The sequence below is a fragment of the Pelodiscus sinensis genome, chromosome 2, assembly GCF_052426305.1.
Source record: "Pelodiscus sinensis isolate ZL-2025 chromosome 2, ASM5242630v1, whole genome shotgun sequence".
Classification (NCBI taxonomy): Eukaryota; Metazoa; Chordata; order Testudines; family Trionychidae; genus Pelodiscus; species Pelodiscus sinensis.
The window spans coordinates 34,490,431-34,504,161 of NC_143053.1; the positions used below are offsets into that span (position 1 = coordinate 34,490,431).

Consider the following 13,731-nt stretch of genomic DNA (forward strand, 5'->3'; position numbering starts at 1 on the left):
AAAGACACCTGTTTTTCAAACCAAATCGTCTGTTTATTTCACATAACTGGGGTAGGGGGAGGGAGGAATGAGGGTGGGAGAGGAGAGGGGGAAACCTGGGACGAGGGAGCTGGAAGGGGAGGGAAGGGAGGAAGGGAAAGGAAAGCTCAGGGGTGGGAGTCCGGCTGCCTCTCCCACCTCGCAACACTGCGGGTCCGGGGGCGTCGGTGGGGAATGGTTGTGGAGGGTGGGGCTGGAGGGACGGGGGGTGTGGAGGAAGCAGGAGCGGGAGCAGGAGCGGGAGCTGGGGGAGCAGAGGCAGCAGGAGAGGGAGCAGGGGGAGCAGGAGCAGGAGGAATTGGGAAGCGGTCCAGTAGGCTCTGGAGGTGGCCTCGCAGGGCACGGCCGGCCTTCAAACTCCTCCAGCGCAGCCTCAGGTCCTCCTGAACCCAGTGCTCCTGTATACGGATCTGTTGCTCCATGAACTGGAGGTGCCGCCTCTGGTAGTCCTCTTGGTTCCTGGCTCTCCTATTGGCCCAGGCGCGGGCGGCTGCTGCAGGCGGGGTGGTGCACCCTGCAGTCCCAGGTGCTGCGGCTGTGGTGCAACAAGAACAGCGGTCAATTACCCCAGGGGCCCAGGTGTGTGAAACCCAGCTCCCTTCTGCAAGGCCAGGGCCCCTGCAGGATCCCCAGCTGCTGCTCCGTGGTGGGCAAGGCCCAGGCGCACGGTCCCGGGGCTCCCTCTCGCCCCAGCCCCCCATACACATAAGGGGAGCACAATGGTACTCACAGGTGGACGCCTCCCCAGCCTTGGACGACACAGGTGAGCAGCTCTGTGGGGTGCCTCGGGGGTCCCGGGTCCTGGGCAGGCTGCCGGCAGGCTCCTGGCTCTGGGAACCCTCCTACTCCTCCTCCTCCTCGGTCTCTTGAAGTGGTCCCTCTGCCCCGGGGTCTATCACGTCCCGAGGGGCAGGGACGGCATGAGCCCCCAGGAGGCGGTCCAGGGCATGAAAGTGGGGGCACGCCTCCGGGTCGGCCCCTGGCAAGCAGGCCCGGGAGTAGGACTGCCGCAGGTCCTTGATTTTCCAGCGCACCTGCTCCCGGCTGCGCTGGTGGCCCCTGGCGGCCAGGCTGGCAGCCATGCGGCCATAGACGGCCGCGTTCCTGTGGCTAGTGCGGAGATCGTGGACATTGGAGGCTTCCCCCCAAACCTCGATGAGGTCCACGATCTCCGCACTAGACCACGCGGGCGCCCGCCTCTTGCGGCCCCGGGTAGGGTCCTGGGAGCCGCCAGTCTGGTCCCAGGAAGAGGGGGAGGGCTGGGTGTCATTGGGTGGCTGGCTCATGGGTGTCAGGTGCAGGGTGTGCTGGCACGGGTGCTGGCAGCCTTGCAACTGGCACAAACTGTGTAGCCAGCCCGTGGCCCTTTAAGGGATCCGGGGCTGGGAGGGGGGCAGACAAGTTTGCCTGGTGTTGGCCAGAGTGGCCACCAGGGCAAGCTGGGAAGGGCTAGCCTCCCACTAGTTCGAATTAAGGGTCTACACAGCCCTTAATTCGAACTAGCTAGTTCTAACTAGGCTTAATCCTCGTGGAATGAGGATTACCTAGTTCGAACTAAGCGCTCCGTTAGTTCGAATTAAATTCGAACTAACGGAGCGCTAGTGTAGTGCCTATGAAAGTTAGTTCGAACTAATGTCCGTTAGTTCGAACTAACTTTGTAGTGTAGATATACCCTATCAGAGGCAGCAGCACTTGGTGCTAAGTGGAAGCTGATCTGTGAGAGATGCCAGTTTAAAAACAGCTCCCCTCACAGACCAGCTGCCTATAATCTTTTGCTTATCAGTTAATTGGTTAATCGACTATACTATTACATCCTTAATCAGGATTGTTAAGCGCTGGAATAAATTGCCTAGAGAGGTTGTATAATCTTCATTATTGGAGATATTTAAGAGCAGGTTAGACAGACATCTAATAGGTAGATCTAGATGATGCTTGGTACTGCCATAAGTGCAAGAGACTGAACTTGATGACCACTTGCGGTTCCTTCCAGCTCTATGATGCCATATCATTGAAAGATCTGTTAATGGCCCTTAGTCAAGATGGTCAGAGATGCAACCACAAGCTAAGTGTCCCTAGCCTCTGTTTGCCAGATGATGGGAATGGACAGCCCTGATGATTGCCTATTGTGGCAATTCTCTCTGAAGCACGTGACATTGGCCACTGTTGGAAGCCAGGGCCAGATGGACCATTGGTTTGACCCAGCATGACTGTTCTTATGTTATGTTTTGCAGAAAGAATCTCTGTGATTATAATGTAGCCTGGACATGTACGCCTAGAAGAGGGTTTGATTTGAATAGGATGCCGTATTTGCAGTGTCGAGTGTCCAACAGGATTGTTGGGTTGAGTGGCCACCAGGGTTGTTGACAATGACTGAAAGGCAGCAACACAAAGGGCACCAGCCTCATATGCACCTGGAATAACATCTTCCTGAATCTTGCTTTCCTAACCTTAAAAGAAATCAAAGTCAAAAATACAGACTTAGGTAATTTAAACACTTTGCTCTGTAAGATGGCCCTGGCCTTTACTGTGCACAATCACCTATGTCTAAGCTGCAGAGGGCCTGCTGTAGCATTGTAGGTGTAGACAAGCCATGAACCCGTGTGCCCCGGTGCCAAGGCTACAGCCTGGCGCGCCTCTCTCAGTGGGCATGAGGTCCAGCTCCTTCGGGGGCTGCAGCCTGGGGCGGGGCGCCCCCACCAGGACACATTTGGAAGGCTCCCGCCAGCACGCGCAGGAAGGCTCCGCTTGCGAACCGCTGGCGACGCAGGTACCTCAGGCCCCGCCCCTTCCTCGGCCGTCAGCGGGGGCGGGGCTGGGTCAGACTCAGGCTGATGCTTCTCTCCCCGTGCGGGCGCCCGCGGAGACCGAATCCATGCGCTCGGTTATCGACTGCGCAGCCGCACTGAACCCTGCCGGAGAGCGCGCGAGTAGGAGGCCGGCGGCGTCTCATGGATCCCCGAGCCGACGGATGAGGCGAGGGCCGCTAGCTCTCCCCGAGGCAGGCAGCTGCGCCCGGCTCCGGGCTGAGGGGGCGCCTGGCTCCTCCCGCGGCGGCTCCAGCTCCCGTGGCGGTGTTATGGCCCCTTGTTGGAGCGCAAAAGGGGCCCCAGGGTGGCGGTCGGCGCAGCTCCTGCTCCTCGTTTTCTGCTGCGGTAGGTGGCCGCGTCTGAGGGGGGCCGCCTGGGGGAGGGGGCTGGCGGATGGAGGCTGCTTTGTTCTCGTCCTGCTCCGTGTGTGAGGGGCGGGCATCGCCGCCCGCTGCTGGGGAGAGGTTCCCCACCGGTGTCATCCCCCCCCCCCGCCAGATCTCGATTTAACCCCCCCCCCCCCGCCGAAATCTCTTGTTTCTGCCCGTGGTGATCGACGGGGCTCCCCTAAACTCAGCGTGGTACTTCGCCCGGGACCCCCCTGCCCGTGCACGCATCGGCAAACTCCAGAGCTGGTGTGTGTCTGTAACAACCCACTGAATCTGGACAATGATTTAATGAACGTCTGCAAGGTGCTCCAGCCTGGCCAGCCGGAGACACATGAGGCCTGGTCCGTGCTGGATGTGCCCCCTGATTGTGTCTGATGATAAAATGATAACGCTAAAACTGTATGATGAGTTCTTGACCCATCCACATGCAGAGGGAGGCCTTGAGGCTATTCCAGAGGTCTATGCTGTTGTTTTGTTTTTGTTCTTGTTCAACCTTTTGTTTATTAACATAAACACTTATGATTCATTTCTAACCCTCAGTCTTGTGTAAAGAACTACTTATCTTTTCCTATCTCTTACAGCATTTCTCTTCCAAAAGTATTTCAGAGCAACTTAACAGACAGCAGGCCAGATCTAGCAGTTGTTACTTAGATTGTACTAAGTAAAATTCCTCTTGGCTTCTTTGAGAGTTATGCCTGAGAACAGAATTTCATGACTGGGTTCTCCTGTTTCTGTTTTCATTAAGTTTCAGTGTGTGAAAGTACTTTCCTAAAGGTAAAGGATGTCTTATGCTACAAACTGCAGCTCAGATTCAGTAAGCTACTTAGGTACATGCTAAACCCCAAACTGAAGTATGTGCTTACGTATATAGTTGAATTTGAGGCTTCTGGATTTATTGTAGTAATTAACAGAACAGAGCTAAAGTCCTGATTCTGCAAACAGTGTACATTTACATTGTAGCTAGGATTGACTCTTCTAGCTGAGTTGAAAGACTCATGCTAATTTTGCTAGAGAAATATCAATGTGGACACTGCAACTCAGACAGACACTCAGGCTAACCACCGGAGCTCAGACCAAGGAGTTTGCTTTGACTGCAGAGCCTGAGTCACAATGGCTATGTTATTAGTTTTAGTTTCCATATGGGGAGAGCAGAGCTACTACAATACTGTGCACCCAGACTGGGAGGGCAACAGCTGCAGTATAAAAACTTAAAAAAACAACAAATAATCTAGCAGCACCTCAAAGAGTAACAAAACATATAGATGGTATCATGAGCTTTCATGGGCACAACCACTTCTTCAGATGACTGGAATGTTAAAAGTCCAGATCCAAGAGTAAATAAAGGAAGGAGGAAAGGGGGTGGAGTGGGGGAGGAGAGAAAAAAATAGTGAATTAGATTGTTCAAGTTACAAAAAGTTTATAAGAACAATTTGCACCTCTTTAAGTACCCATTGTTTGGTTGGTTAAGTCATTAGGGTGTGGAAGATAGTTTGATTCCTATCAGAGAGGAATGAAGACATTAGCTGGCTAGGACACTAAGTAAGCTGTGGTTTAGATACCCTTATGAGTAGCTGCTCCAGAGATTTTTGCACCAGTGTAGCTACACTTGATATATTTCCATTGCTGACCATCCTATGGTAGATATAGTGCACTAATGCAAGTTGGAAATGGGTGTAGAAGTGCAAGCTTCTGTATACACTGTGGCTGTGTCTACACTGGCACCTTTTTCCGGAAATGCTTAAAACGGAACAATTTTCCGTTATAAGTATTTCTGGAAAAAGAGCGTCTACATTGGTAGGATGCTTTTCCGGAAAAGCCCTTTTTCCGGAAAAGCGTCCGTGGCCAATGTAGACGTGCTTTTCCGGAAAAAAGCCCCGATCGTCATTTTCGCGATCGGGGCTTTTTTGCAGAAAAGACTACTGTGCTGTCTACACTGGCCCTTTTCCGGAACAGTTTTCTGGAAAAAGGACTTTTGCCCGAGCGGGAGCAGCATAGTTTTTCCGGAAAAGCAGCTGATTTCTTACAGTAAATCGTCACTGCTTTTCCGGAAATTCAAGGGGCCAGTGTAGACAGCTCACAGCTTATTATTCCGGAAAAGCGGCTTCTTTTCTGGAATAAGTGGCCCAGTGTAGACACAGCCTGTTACAGTACATCTGTCCCAGAGGTCTGTGTTGATGTAGCTACTGTTACATTAACTGCAGTGGTGTACAAATCTAGAATGTGGACAAGCTCTTACTCTTATTTACATTTACACACACGAGTGATCCTATTTAAATAATGCATGAGACTACTTGAACGTATGAAATTAGGCCTGATCTTGGATCACATTCCTCTTTACAAGATGTCATGAGCACAAATGAAATAAAGCTGCAATTGGAAGAAAATTGATCTGTAGGACACTGTAAGTGGTAGGGAAATCGTGGCTCAAGTCACGGGGAATGCTATGGAATGAATTATGAGATCTTTAATTTCCACCCAAAGCAGACAGGATTTTTGTTTTTGTTTTTTTAGAAAAATGTGTGTGTTCACCATGGAGTTTGCATAGTACTCAGCTACAATGACTTAATTTTTAAATTGCTAAGTTTTTTTTCTAACTGAACCCAACAAAAAGGAAATCATGTTTATAATAATAGTTTTCAATCTCACTTTATAGTATTTGTACAATGTTATAAAAACTATAAGCAAACATTGCCGTAAGTTCCATCTCTCTATCCCTTCTGGAAGGGAAAAGATAATCTACTAGGAAGGAAATGGGACTCAGTCTAGTGTGAGCCCTCTCTGTCAATTTGACAACTGTTGCTGCAAAAAGGGACAGAAGGTTTCCCTATTTTCTCCTAGACTGTTTGACTCCTCCTCTTACTGATGCTCATAATTTCACCAAACTAAAGCAATGTAAAACTAACATGAATTTGATAGTTTCAGAGGAGTAGCTGAGTTAGGCTGTAACTGGAAAAACTTAAACAATGAACAGTCTAGCAACACCTTAAAGAATTTGATAGTTTGCACACTCCAACAGGGTTCTAAATGTCAGTACTGACACTGACCAGAATCTTATACATTTCGGTATGTTGCTGCATAGTAAAGCTCATAGGCACTTAAACTCTCTGTTTGTAAGATTGGAAGGCCGTGTTACATTAGTTTCCATTTGAGGTCAATCTTCAGAATGGACAACTGTAAAGGTAGAAACTACTGTTTGGAATGAAAGTTTAGATTCAGTAGTTTTTTATATTTGGCCCCTTATGATATCCAGAGAATGCTTCCCTCTTACCAGTAGTTACTTAAAAAACACAAACGCCTTCATCCTATGATCAGAATACAGAAAACTGAGAAGATGGATGCTAGTGCATGAAATAGTATATTAAGTACCAAGAGTTTAGAAATAAGTAGGTTATGTCTAGGGATGTAAAATCCTGTTTGAAATGTTAACTGGTTAAACTATATGTTCAACTGGTTAATCGACTCACCGAGTCACCTTGTGGGAGGGAGGGTAGGGGCTGATCCAGGTGGGGTGAATGCCTGTTAATTACCAATAAACATCGCCCGGTAACGGTGATGCTTACCTGTTAACTGGTTACGTGTTTACATCCCTAGTTATGACTTAGGGCTTTATTGTGAATTATTAGGTTTCAAAAGGAGTTTTATGTGATAAGAAACAAAGCTTTCTCTCTTATGCTTGTATAACTCTGTTAATCTACTACTCATCAGAAATTTTAAAAAAGAGGGGGCTGAAGTGCTTCCTATAAGGTTATTTTACAAACTGTTTTAAAGAAAACAAAATGCATAGGGTATGAAATAGTTCCTTAAACACATCCATTAGAAAAATGGAACTTGTGCTTAGGATGGCACTGGTTTTTCAAAATAAGATGTGATGAATTGGGAAACTTGGAAGTAAGAATCATTTAAATTTTTTTGTTGAACATAGGGCTAATTTGTATGTGACCTGAAGCTAGGAATATTAAATTTCAATGAATCAACTAATTGAGTAGTTGATGGAATTTCCATTGACTACTTGATGAGTTGATAAGGGGGGGCGCTTATAGTCCCGCTGTGCTTCTGCTTTTGAAATGTACAAAGCCTCCTGTGCTGCGAGTGGGCAATGAAGCAGTCCCCATTCGTGCAGGGTCCTGACTGCCATCGTCTCTTGTATGTTTTACAGGGAGAGGCTCAGCAGTTGGGACATCTCTGCCCCCTGCGGAGATGTTGCTGGGGAGAACTGACTTTTAATTCCGCTCCCTCCAGTATCAGCTCCTGCTCTCCCCTCTCTCCTCCCGCCTCTCTCTGATAGAGGTGCGGGGGAAGCGACTAGTTGAATCACTACTCGACTACCTGATAAGCATATGCCTATTGGGTTGTCGATGAGTCACTTACTTCCCTAACTTTAAGCCAGTCTCATAGTTAAATAATGCTATGATGTGTAACTTTTCATTGTTATTTCACAAGACTCTGGTTCCCAAATGATGAAGTATAGAAACCTTCTATATGACATAATGTAACATTTTCAGAACTAAGTAGTGGGAGGGATTGGGATTTTGGAATGGATTTCTGCAGTGAAGAGAGCATATAAAATGAAAAAAAGCTATAGAACAACTTGCAATGGAATATGCTTTGAAAATTTGCTCTCAATTTTGTGCTGATTTCTGGACAGCTTCACAAATCTTTCATGATACTCTTCATAGTGACAATTCTTCCTGATGTACAAGTATATTCTTCCTCTGTGCATGTGTAGTTTCCTTTATAATCACTGGTGTTTTGAACATCAAAGAGATTATTCCTACTAGTCAGATGGTCATTAAAATATTTTGAAGATAAAGGCTTGATATGTACATCATATTTCTTCTTTCCTCCAAGCTGTATTTAGTTTCTATTGAAGCTTATGAGTGCCTATTCAGCACCATTGTGTAGGGGTCATTAATGAACATAACAAAATACCTCCCTCCCAGGCATTGGGATTAGGGTGTGCTTTTACTGTGCTTGCAGCCTCTGCTGAACAGGAAAATAAATTGCTAGAGGAAAAAGTACTAGTGTTTTGAGACTTGAGGTGTTTGGTCTTGGACCAGTACCAGTCCAGGTTTGAGAGAGAAAACAGAATGTATTGATTTACAATAACTTTTTTGTAAATCTGTCAGTTTTTCATTTTTAGTTCAGCTTGCAGAATTGCCATAAAAACGTACCATTCTGAATACAAATTTTACTCTCCCACCATTCTATAATGATGATAAAGGAAAGAATAATAATTTACTCCTCCATTTAATAACAATTGCTTGACTCAAGCAAGTGGGTGAGAATAACTTTGCTAGGCTAGTTTAGTTAATTTCCTAAAGAAATGTGAATTCTTGTAGGATGATTTGAGAGCCAAAACACGTTCTCCCAACAAGATGGTTTAGCTTAAATTACTGTGCACTAAACTGAGATTCTTCAGTCATTTTTTAGTAATATTATTTTTACAGTTTATTGGTCAAGCATATCTTAAACCAAGGGCGAGGAACCTTTTTTGGGTTGGGGAATGGTGACCCACAGAAAAATCAGTCGGGGTGCACATGAGTGAGAAGCCCCCCCTCCCAAAAAGTGAACCCTCACTGAAGGAGGAAGATGCTTCCCATGTGGGCAATAAATTTTTTGAAGGGGACCTTGGGCTGAATGGGGCTGTTCCCTCTAGGTGTGGCCCATCCCTGGTGTGGGGAGGAGACTTCATGTGCTCCCTGTCTCCAGACCCTTATTTGCCTGGGGGCAAGGGAGAATGTGAAGTGTTTGCCCCCGTCCCTCTGGTGTCACACACCCTTGGTGGCAGGAGAAGATTTCATGCACTTCCCCATCCTCAGATCTTGATTGGCTTGGGGACAGGAGAGTGGCAAGGTGGCTGCGGGCTGAATTCAGTGCTTTGGTAGGCCGGATCCAGCCCACGGAGCCTATCTTGCCCGCCTCTGAATTAGGCACACCAAAGGGCTTGTAGCTCCTGGCCCCACTGCTAACCTGTTGCCTGCTAGCTGCAAGCCAGAAACCCTTTCAGTTGCTGCTATTTAAAGGGCTCCTGGCTCACGGCTGCAAGCCAACGTGTTAGCAGTGGGGCCAGGAGCTGCAAGCCATTTAAATAGCAGCAATTTAAAAGTTTGTGCCTGCTGAGCAGCAGCTACTGCATTGTCTGGTAGCTGCCTGGAAGGAACGAACCCTTTGAATGGGAGGGATTGAAAGGGCTTTTGCCTTCCCATTGGCTCCCAGACAGTCCATTAGCAGCTGAGCTGGGAGTTGCTGCAGAATGGATCAAAGTGTTAGGTGTGCCGGATTTGGCCAGCTGACTGCATCTTGCCTAGCCCTGCTGTGGCACCAGAGCCTAGGGAGGCCTAGGCTAGTAGATCTGTGCGCTCCAGCCCTGGGGAGGAGGGGTCTGGAGTGCCAGAACAGGCTCTGCAATGCTCAGGGGAGCCCTGAGCCCTAGGGGCTTGATCCAGGCAAGCTGGGGGCCACATCTGGCCACCAGGCCATAGGTTCCCCACCCCATCTTAAACAGTTACTGTTCGAATTACACAACTATTAAAGCCAATATATGAGTGGTTTTGTGTTCCTTGAAAATAAAATTAATAAATGTAATGGTATATATGAGCCTGGTTATATCGGATGGTACAAACCCATAAATATACTGTTCTGCACAAAGGCTCCCTGAATTTGTCTGATTAAAATCTCTTACTATCTTCTGTGTTTGGAGGCATAACTCTAACTTACTCTTCACATTTGTGCTTAGGTGTCCTTTGAGATCAGGGCCAGATTAGGTGTACTTTGTTTTTATTTAAAATGCTTGGGGACCTTGTGATTGCAAAATGCTTAAAAATTTGCATATAACTTAGGGATAGGCAAAGGGGTCTCTGCGGATGCCCTGTCACTCCTCCGCCCCTAGGCCAGTCAGGGTCTGGGGGCGGAAGGGACGCACAATCTCTCTTGCTCCCTGCTCCTGCCCTGCAAGTGCCCTGCAAGAGACTTTATGCTCCTTCTGCCCCCAGGCCCTGATTAGAGTGGGGTAGAGGGAGCTTGCAAAGTCTCCTCCTTCCCTGCAAGGGGCTGAGAGCCTAGAGGGAACTGCCAGCTGTTCAGGACAGCTGGCAGTTCTCTCTAGGCAGGAGGGAGCCAGGGCAAAGACTTCATGTTCTCCCCCACCCTCAGGCCAATCAGGGTCTGTTGGAGGGGGAGCACGGAAGTGTCCTGCACCCGCCTCTTCTAGGGTAGCCTGGGACCACTTCAAAAATTAGTGAAGTGCCCTCCCTCCCCCAGTCTAAAATTATTGCCCACCCCAGTATAACTGATGCAGTGTTGCCTGCAGATTTAGAACCTCCAGTAAATGGAAGAGCAGCAGTGAGTCTTGGAGAACTCCATTAAATATGGGAACAGGTGGCTAAGACCAGAGCTGCTTTTCCTGTGGGGAGGAGGCAGTAGAGTGTCTAGGACCTTGGGTTGCCTTAACAAAAGGCTGCATTAAGAAATTGAGTCTGCCTCTTGCTTAGTATGTATTTTACAATACTTAACAATAGATGCATCAGTTTACATTTGCCTAGGTAAAGCCTCATATTGGTGAGCAATTTTGGGGTGTGGGTTGAGTCTCAAGCCTTGAGTTTTCCCTTCCTTGCCATGCATTTCTTGTTACCGTATGCAAGTTATTTAACTTTCCTTTGTGTTGTTTCCCAAATGATATTCCTACACTTTTCTGAGAGGCTTAATTCATTGACTGCTATAAAGACTTGTAAAATCTTTCTATGGGAGTTGCTATTCTATATAAATGTTAAATATTTCCTGCCTATATTTATGCTTCTCTAGATCCCTTTTAAAATGCCCATTCTGATTATCACCATTTTATCCTAACAGTACAGTTTGGTGTTCTGAATAGATAGAATTATTGTGAGCTAACCTCTTTCTAGTGAACGGTGTCAAAGTGCAGTAGTACATGACCTGCCATTCTCCTTGAAACAATCTTTCTTGAAATGTAGGTTTTTCCCCTTTTAAAATATACATTGTAAAAGAAACTATTGAGAATTGAAGACGAGCACTTCAGAATAAATCAATAAAGTTTGCTGCTTTGAAAATTCCACACCCCTGTATAGTTGTTGATTTAGACCGGTGTTCCCCAACCTTTTGGGGCTGCTGGGCGCCCGGGGGCGGAGCCACCCATATGCTGCGTGCCAGGAGTTGGTGCAGCAACTGTGCTGCACGCCCGGGGTGGGGCCACCCACGCGCCCGGGGGCCGGAACAACCCATGTCCTGCCTGCCTGGGAGCGGGGCCGCCACTGCCCATGCGCTGCGTGCCCGGAGCCGGCATCTGTGCCATGCGCCCAAGAGCCGGCAGCGCCCATGCACCACACGCCTGGTGGCGGGGCCGCCCCTATGTCACGTGCCCGGGTTGGCGCCGCCAATATGCTGCATGCCTGGGGCCGGCACAGCCCTCACGCCGCTCACCGGGGGCGGGGCCTCCCATGTGCTGTGCACCCGGGGCTGGTGCCATCCCCGTGCCGCGCGCCTGGGACGGCACCACCAATACGCCGCACGGCCGGGACTGGCACAGACCTCAGGCCGTGCACCCAGGGGTGGGACCGCCTAACCACTGCGCGCCCGGGGCCGGCGCCGTCAATGCTCCCAAGGGCTGGCACCACCCATGCGCCGCGTGCCTGGAGACGAGGCCGGCCCTGATCGCTCAGTGGGCGCACAGAAATGGCCCGGTGGGCGCCATGGCGCCTGTGGGCACTGCGTTGGGGACGACTGATCTAGACAGTACTAGATTGATGGAATAATTCTTCTATCTGCTTAACTGTTGCCTCTGAGGGAGGTGGATTGCCTGATGGAAATGCCTCTTGTAGGCCTAGGTAATATTTGTGGTGAAGCACTACAGCGTCACATTGTACCTCGGTAGCATTTTAAATTTAGACAAGCCTTTAGTACTTCCGTAGGGAGCCTTAGAGTCAAAATGATTTCTTTTAAGAAACTGAAGCTTGGGTGAAGTAGTAAGTAATTGAAGTTGTCCATAATTAGGGGCATAATAGTAAATGCATAAAAATATCCTTTATATAACAAAACTCAGTGTCATCAAAAATAGTTCTAACGATCTTTTCCCCTTTAGGTAGAATTAAATCAAGTTATATTTAGAGGCTCAGTGACCTCAGAGGTTTAACTCATAAGATGTGGTAGTATTATGAACACCAAGGATAGGTGGTCTGCTTCCCAGACAAATCAACACATTTAGTTTTCCACTTATCCTTTTTTGTATATGTGTTGCAAGAGTTTAGAGAAGAAATTGCTGTAGCATGCTTGCCTTAAACTAAATGAAAATATGGGTGAACTTCCCTGGTCTGGCACCCTTGGGACATGACTGGTCCTGAAGGAGAGAGTTTGCTGAACCAGAGAGGTTGGCCCCTCTGCTGACGGACTCCGGGCTCTCCTGGGGATCTATCAGCAGAACACTAGGCTCCCTTGCCCCAGGGCTCTCTGGTCTGGCAACATCCATGGTCCTCTCGGACTCTGGATGTTGAAGGACTAGAGTTTCCTGGACCACAGTGTCAACCTGTATCTTTAAGACGATATGTACAACTATCATCTCAAATTATTTTTCCAACAGGACAGTTATTTACCAAGGGCTTGGAAACACAGCATTGAAAATCTTACAATGATATGGTAATATAAGGAAGGCTAACGCTGAATGCTGCAAGGGTGGTTCAGAGTATTTAAGTTGGGGAAAAGACATGTAAAATAATCACATCTTTGAATTGCAGTGTTATGCAGATGGATGCCATATCCTGGGGCAGAATTGTATTATGGGTTTAATTAGTGAAGGCATCTCTGTTGTGGAGACCACATCTTTCTATTTCCCTAACATGCTTCATGTTAGAAGGTACTGAAAAGGCAACAGATTCCATGACTAAGGTTTAATTAATAGCTCTGGGGTGAGCAATTCACAAAGGCTGTAAAAGCCAGGGTGGCAGAGAATCTGAAGCTGGGAAGAGTCTTCCCAGTAAGGGACAGTTATCCCTTCTATATTAGAGCACAGGAGGATGCCAGGGAGTAAAAGAGAGAGGGGATAACGTGGCCCAAGCTCTGCTTGGTTTTCTTTTCTGCTTTTAATCTTTTGAATTCTATTTGTTGTTTTATTTATGGGGGATGGAAAGGAATGAAAGTGAGGGATCCACTTCTGTTTTTATTTGTGGCAGGTGGGGAGAAGAGGAGTGAGGATCAAGTCAGCTTTTGAGCCACTACTCCTTTAAGAGAAGGAAAGAAAATGAGGAACAGAATATGTTCAGAAGAAGAATGCTTAATAACTTGTTCCTATCCAAATGCTAATATGCTTAGTTCTCAGAGAACTGTTCTTTGCTGTTTTTTCTGTTTGAGTGAATGAGCAAGCTGTGACTTGTGAATAGTCAGATGAGTGAATCCCTTACAGCCCCCAGACTTTTACTAAAAATGTTTGGATGTCAGGCACTTTCTAGCTGCCTTACCTGTTAAGTATATTCCCTGACCTAGGGACCCAG

At 47.8% G+C, this 13,731-nt stretch overlaps 1 protein-coding gene across 2 annotated transcripts in view; it reads left to right on the forward strand.

Moving 5' to 3' along the window:
- Positions 1-2,870: 2,870 nt before the first annotated feature.
- LRP12 (LDL receptor related protein 12) overlaps positions 2,871-13,731 on the forward strand; it is a 75,764-nt gene continuing 64,903 nt past the window's right edge. For both annotated transcript variants that reach the window (XM_075920233.2, XM_075920234.2), the window contains exon 1: positions 2,871-3,191. In XM_075920233.2, the coding sequence (XP_075776348.1) occupies positions 2,912-3,191 (280 nt within the window). In that variant the 5' untranslated portion in view covers positions 2,871-2,911. The remainder of the gene's footprint in view (positions 3,192-13,731) is intronic.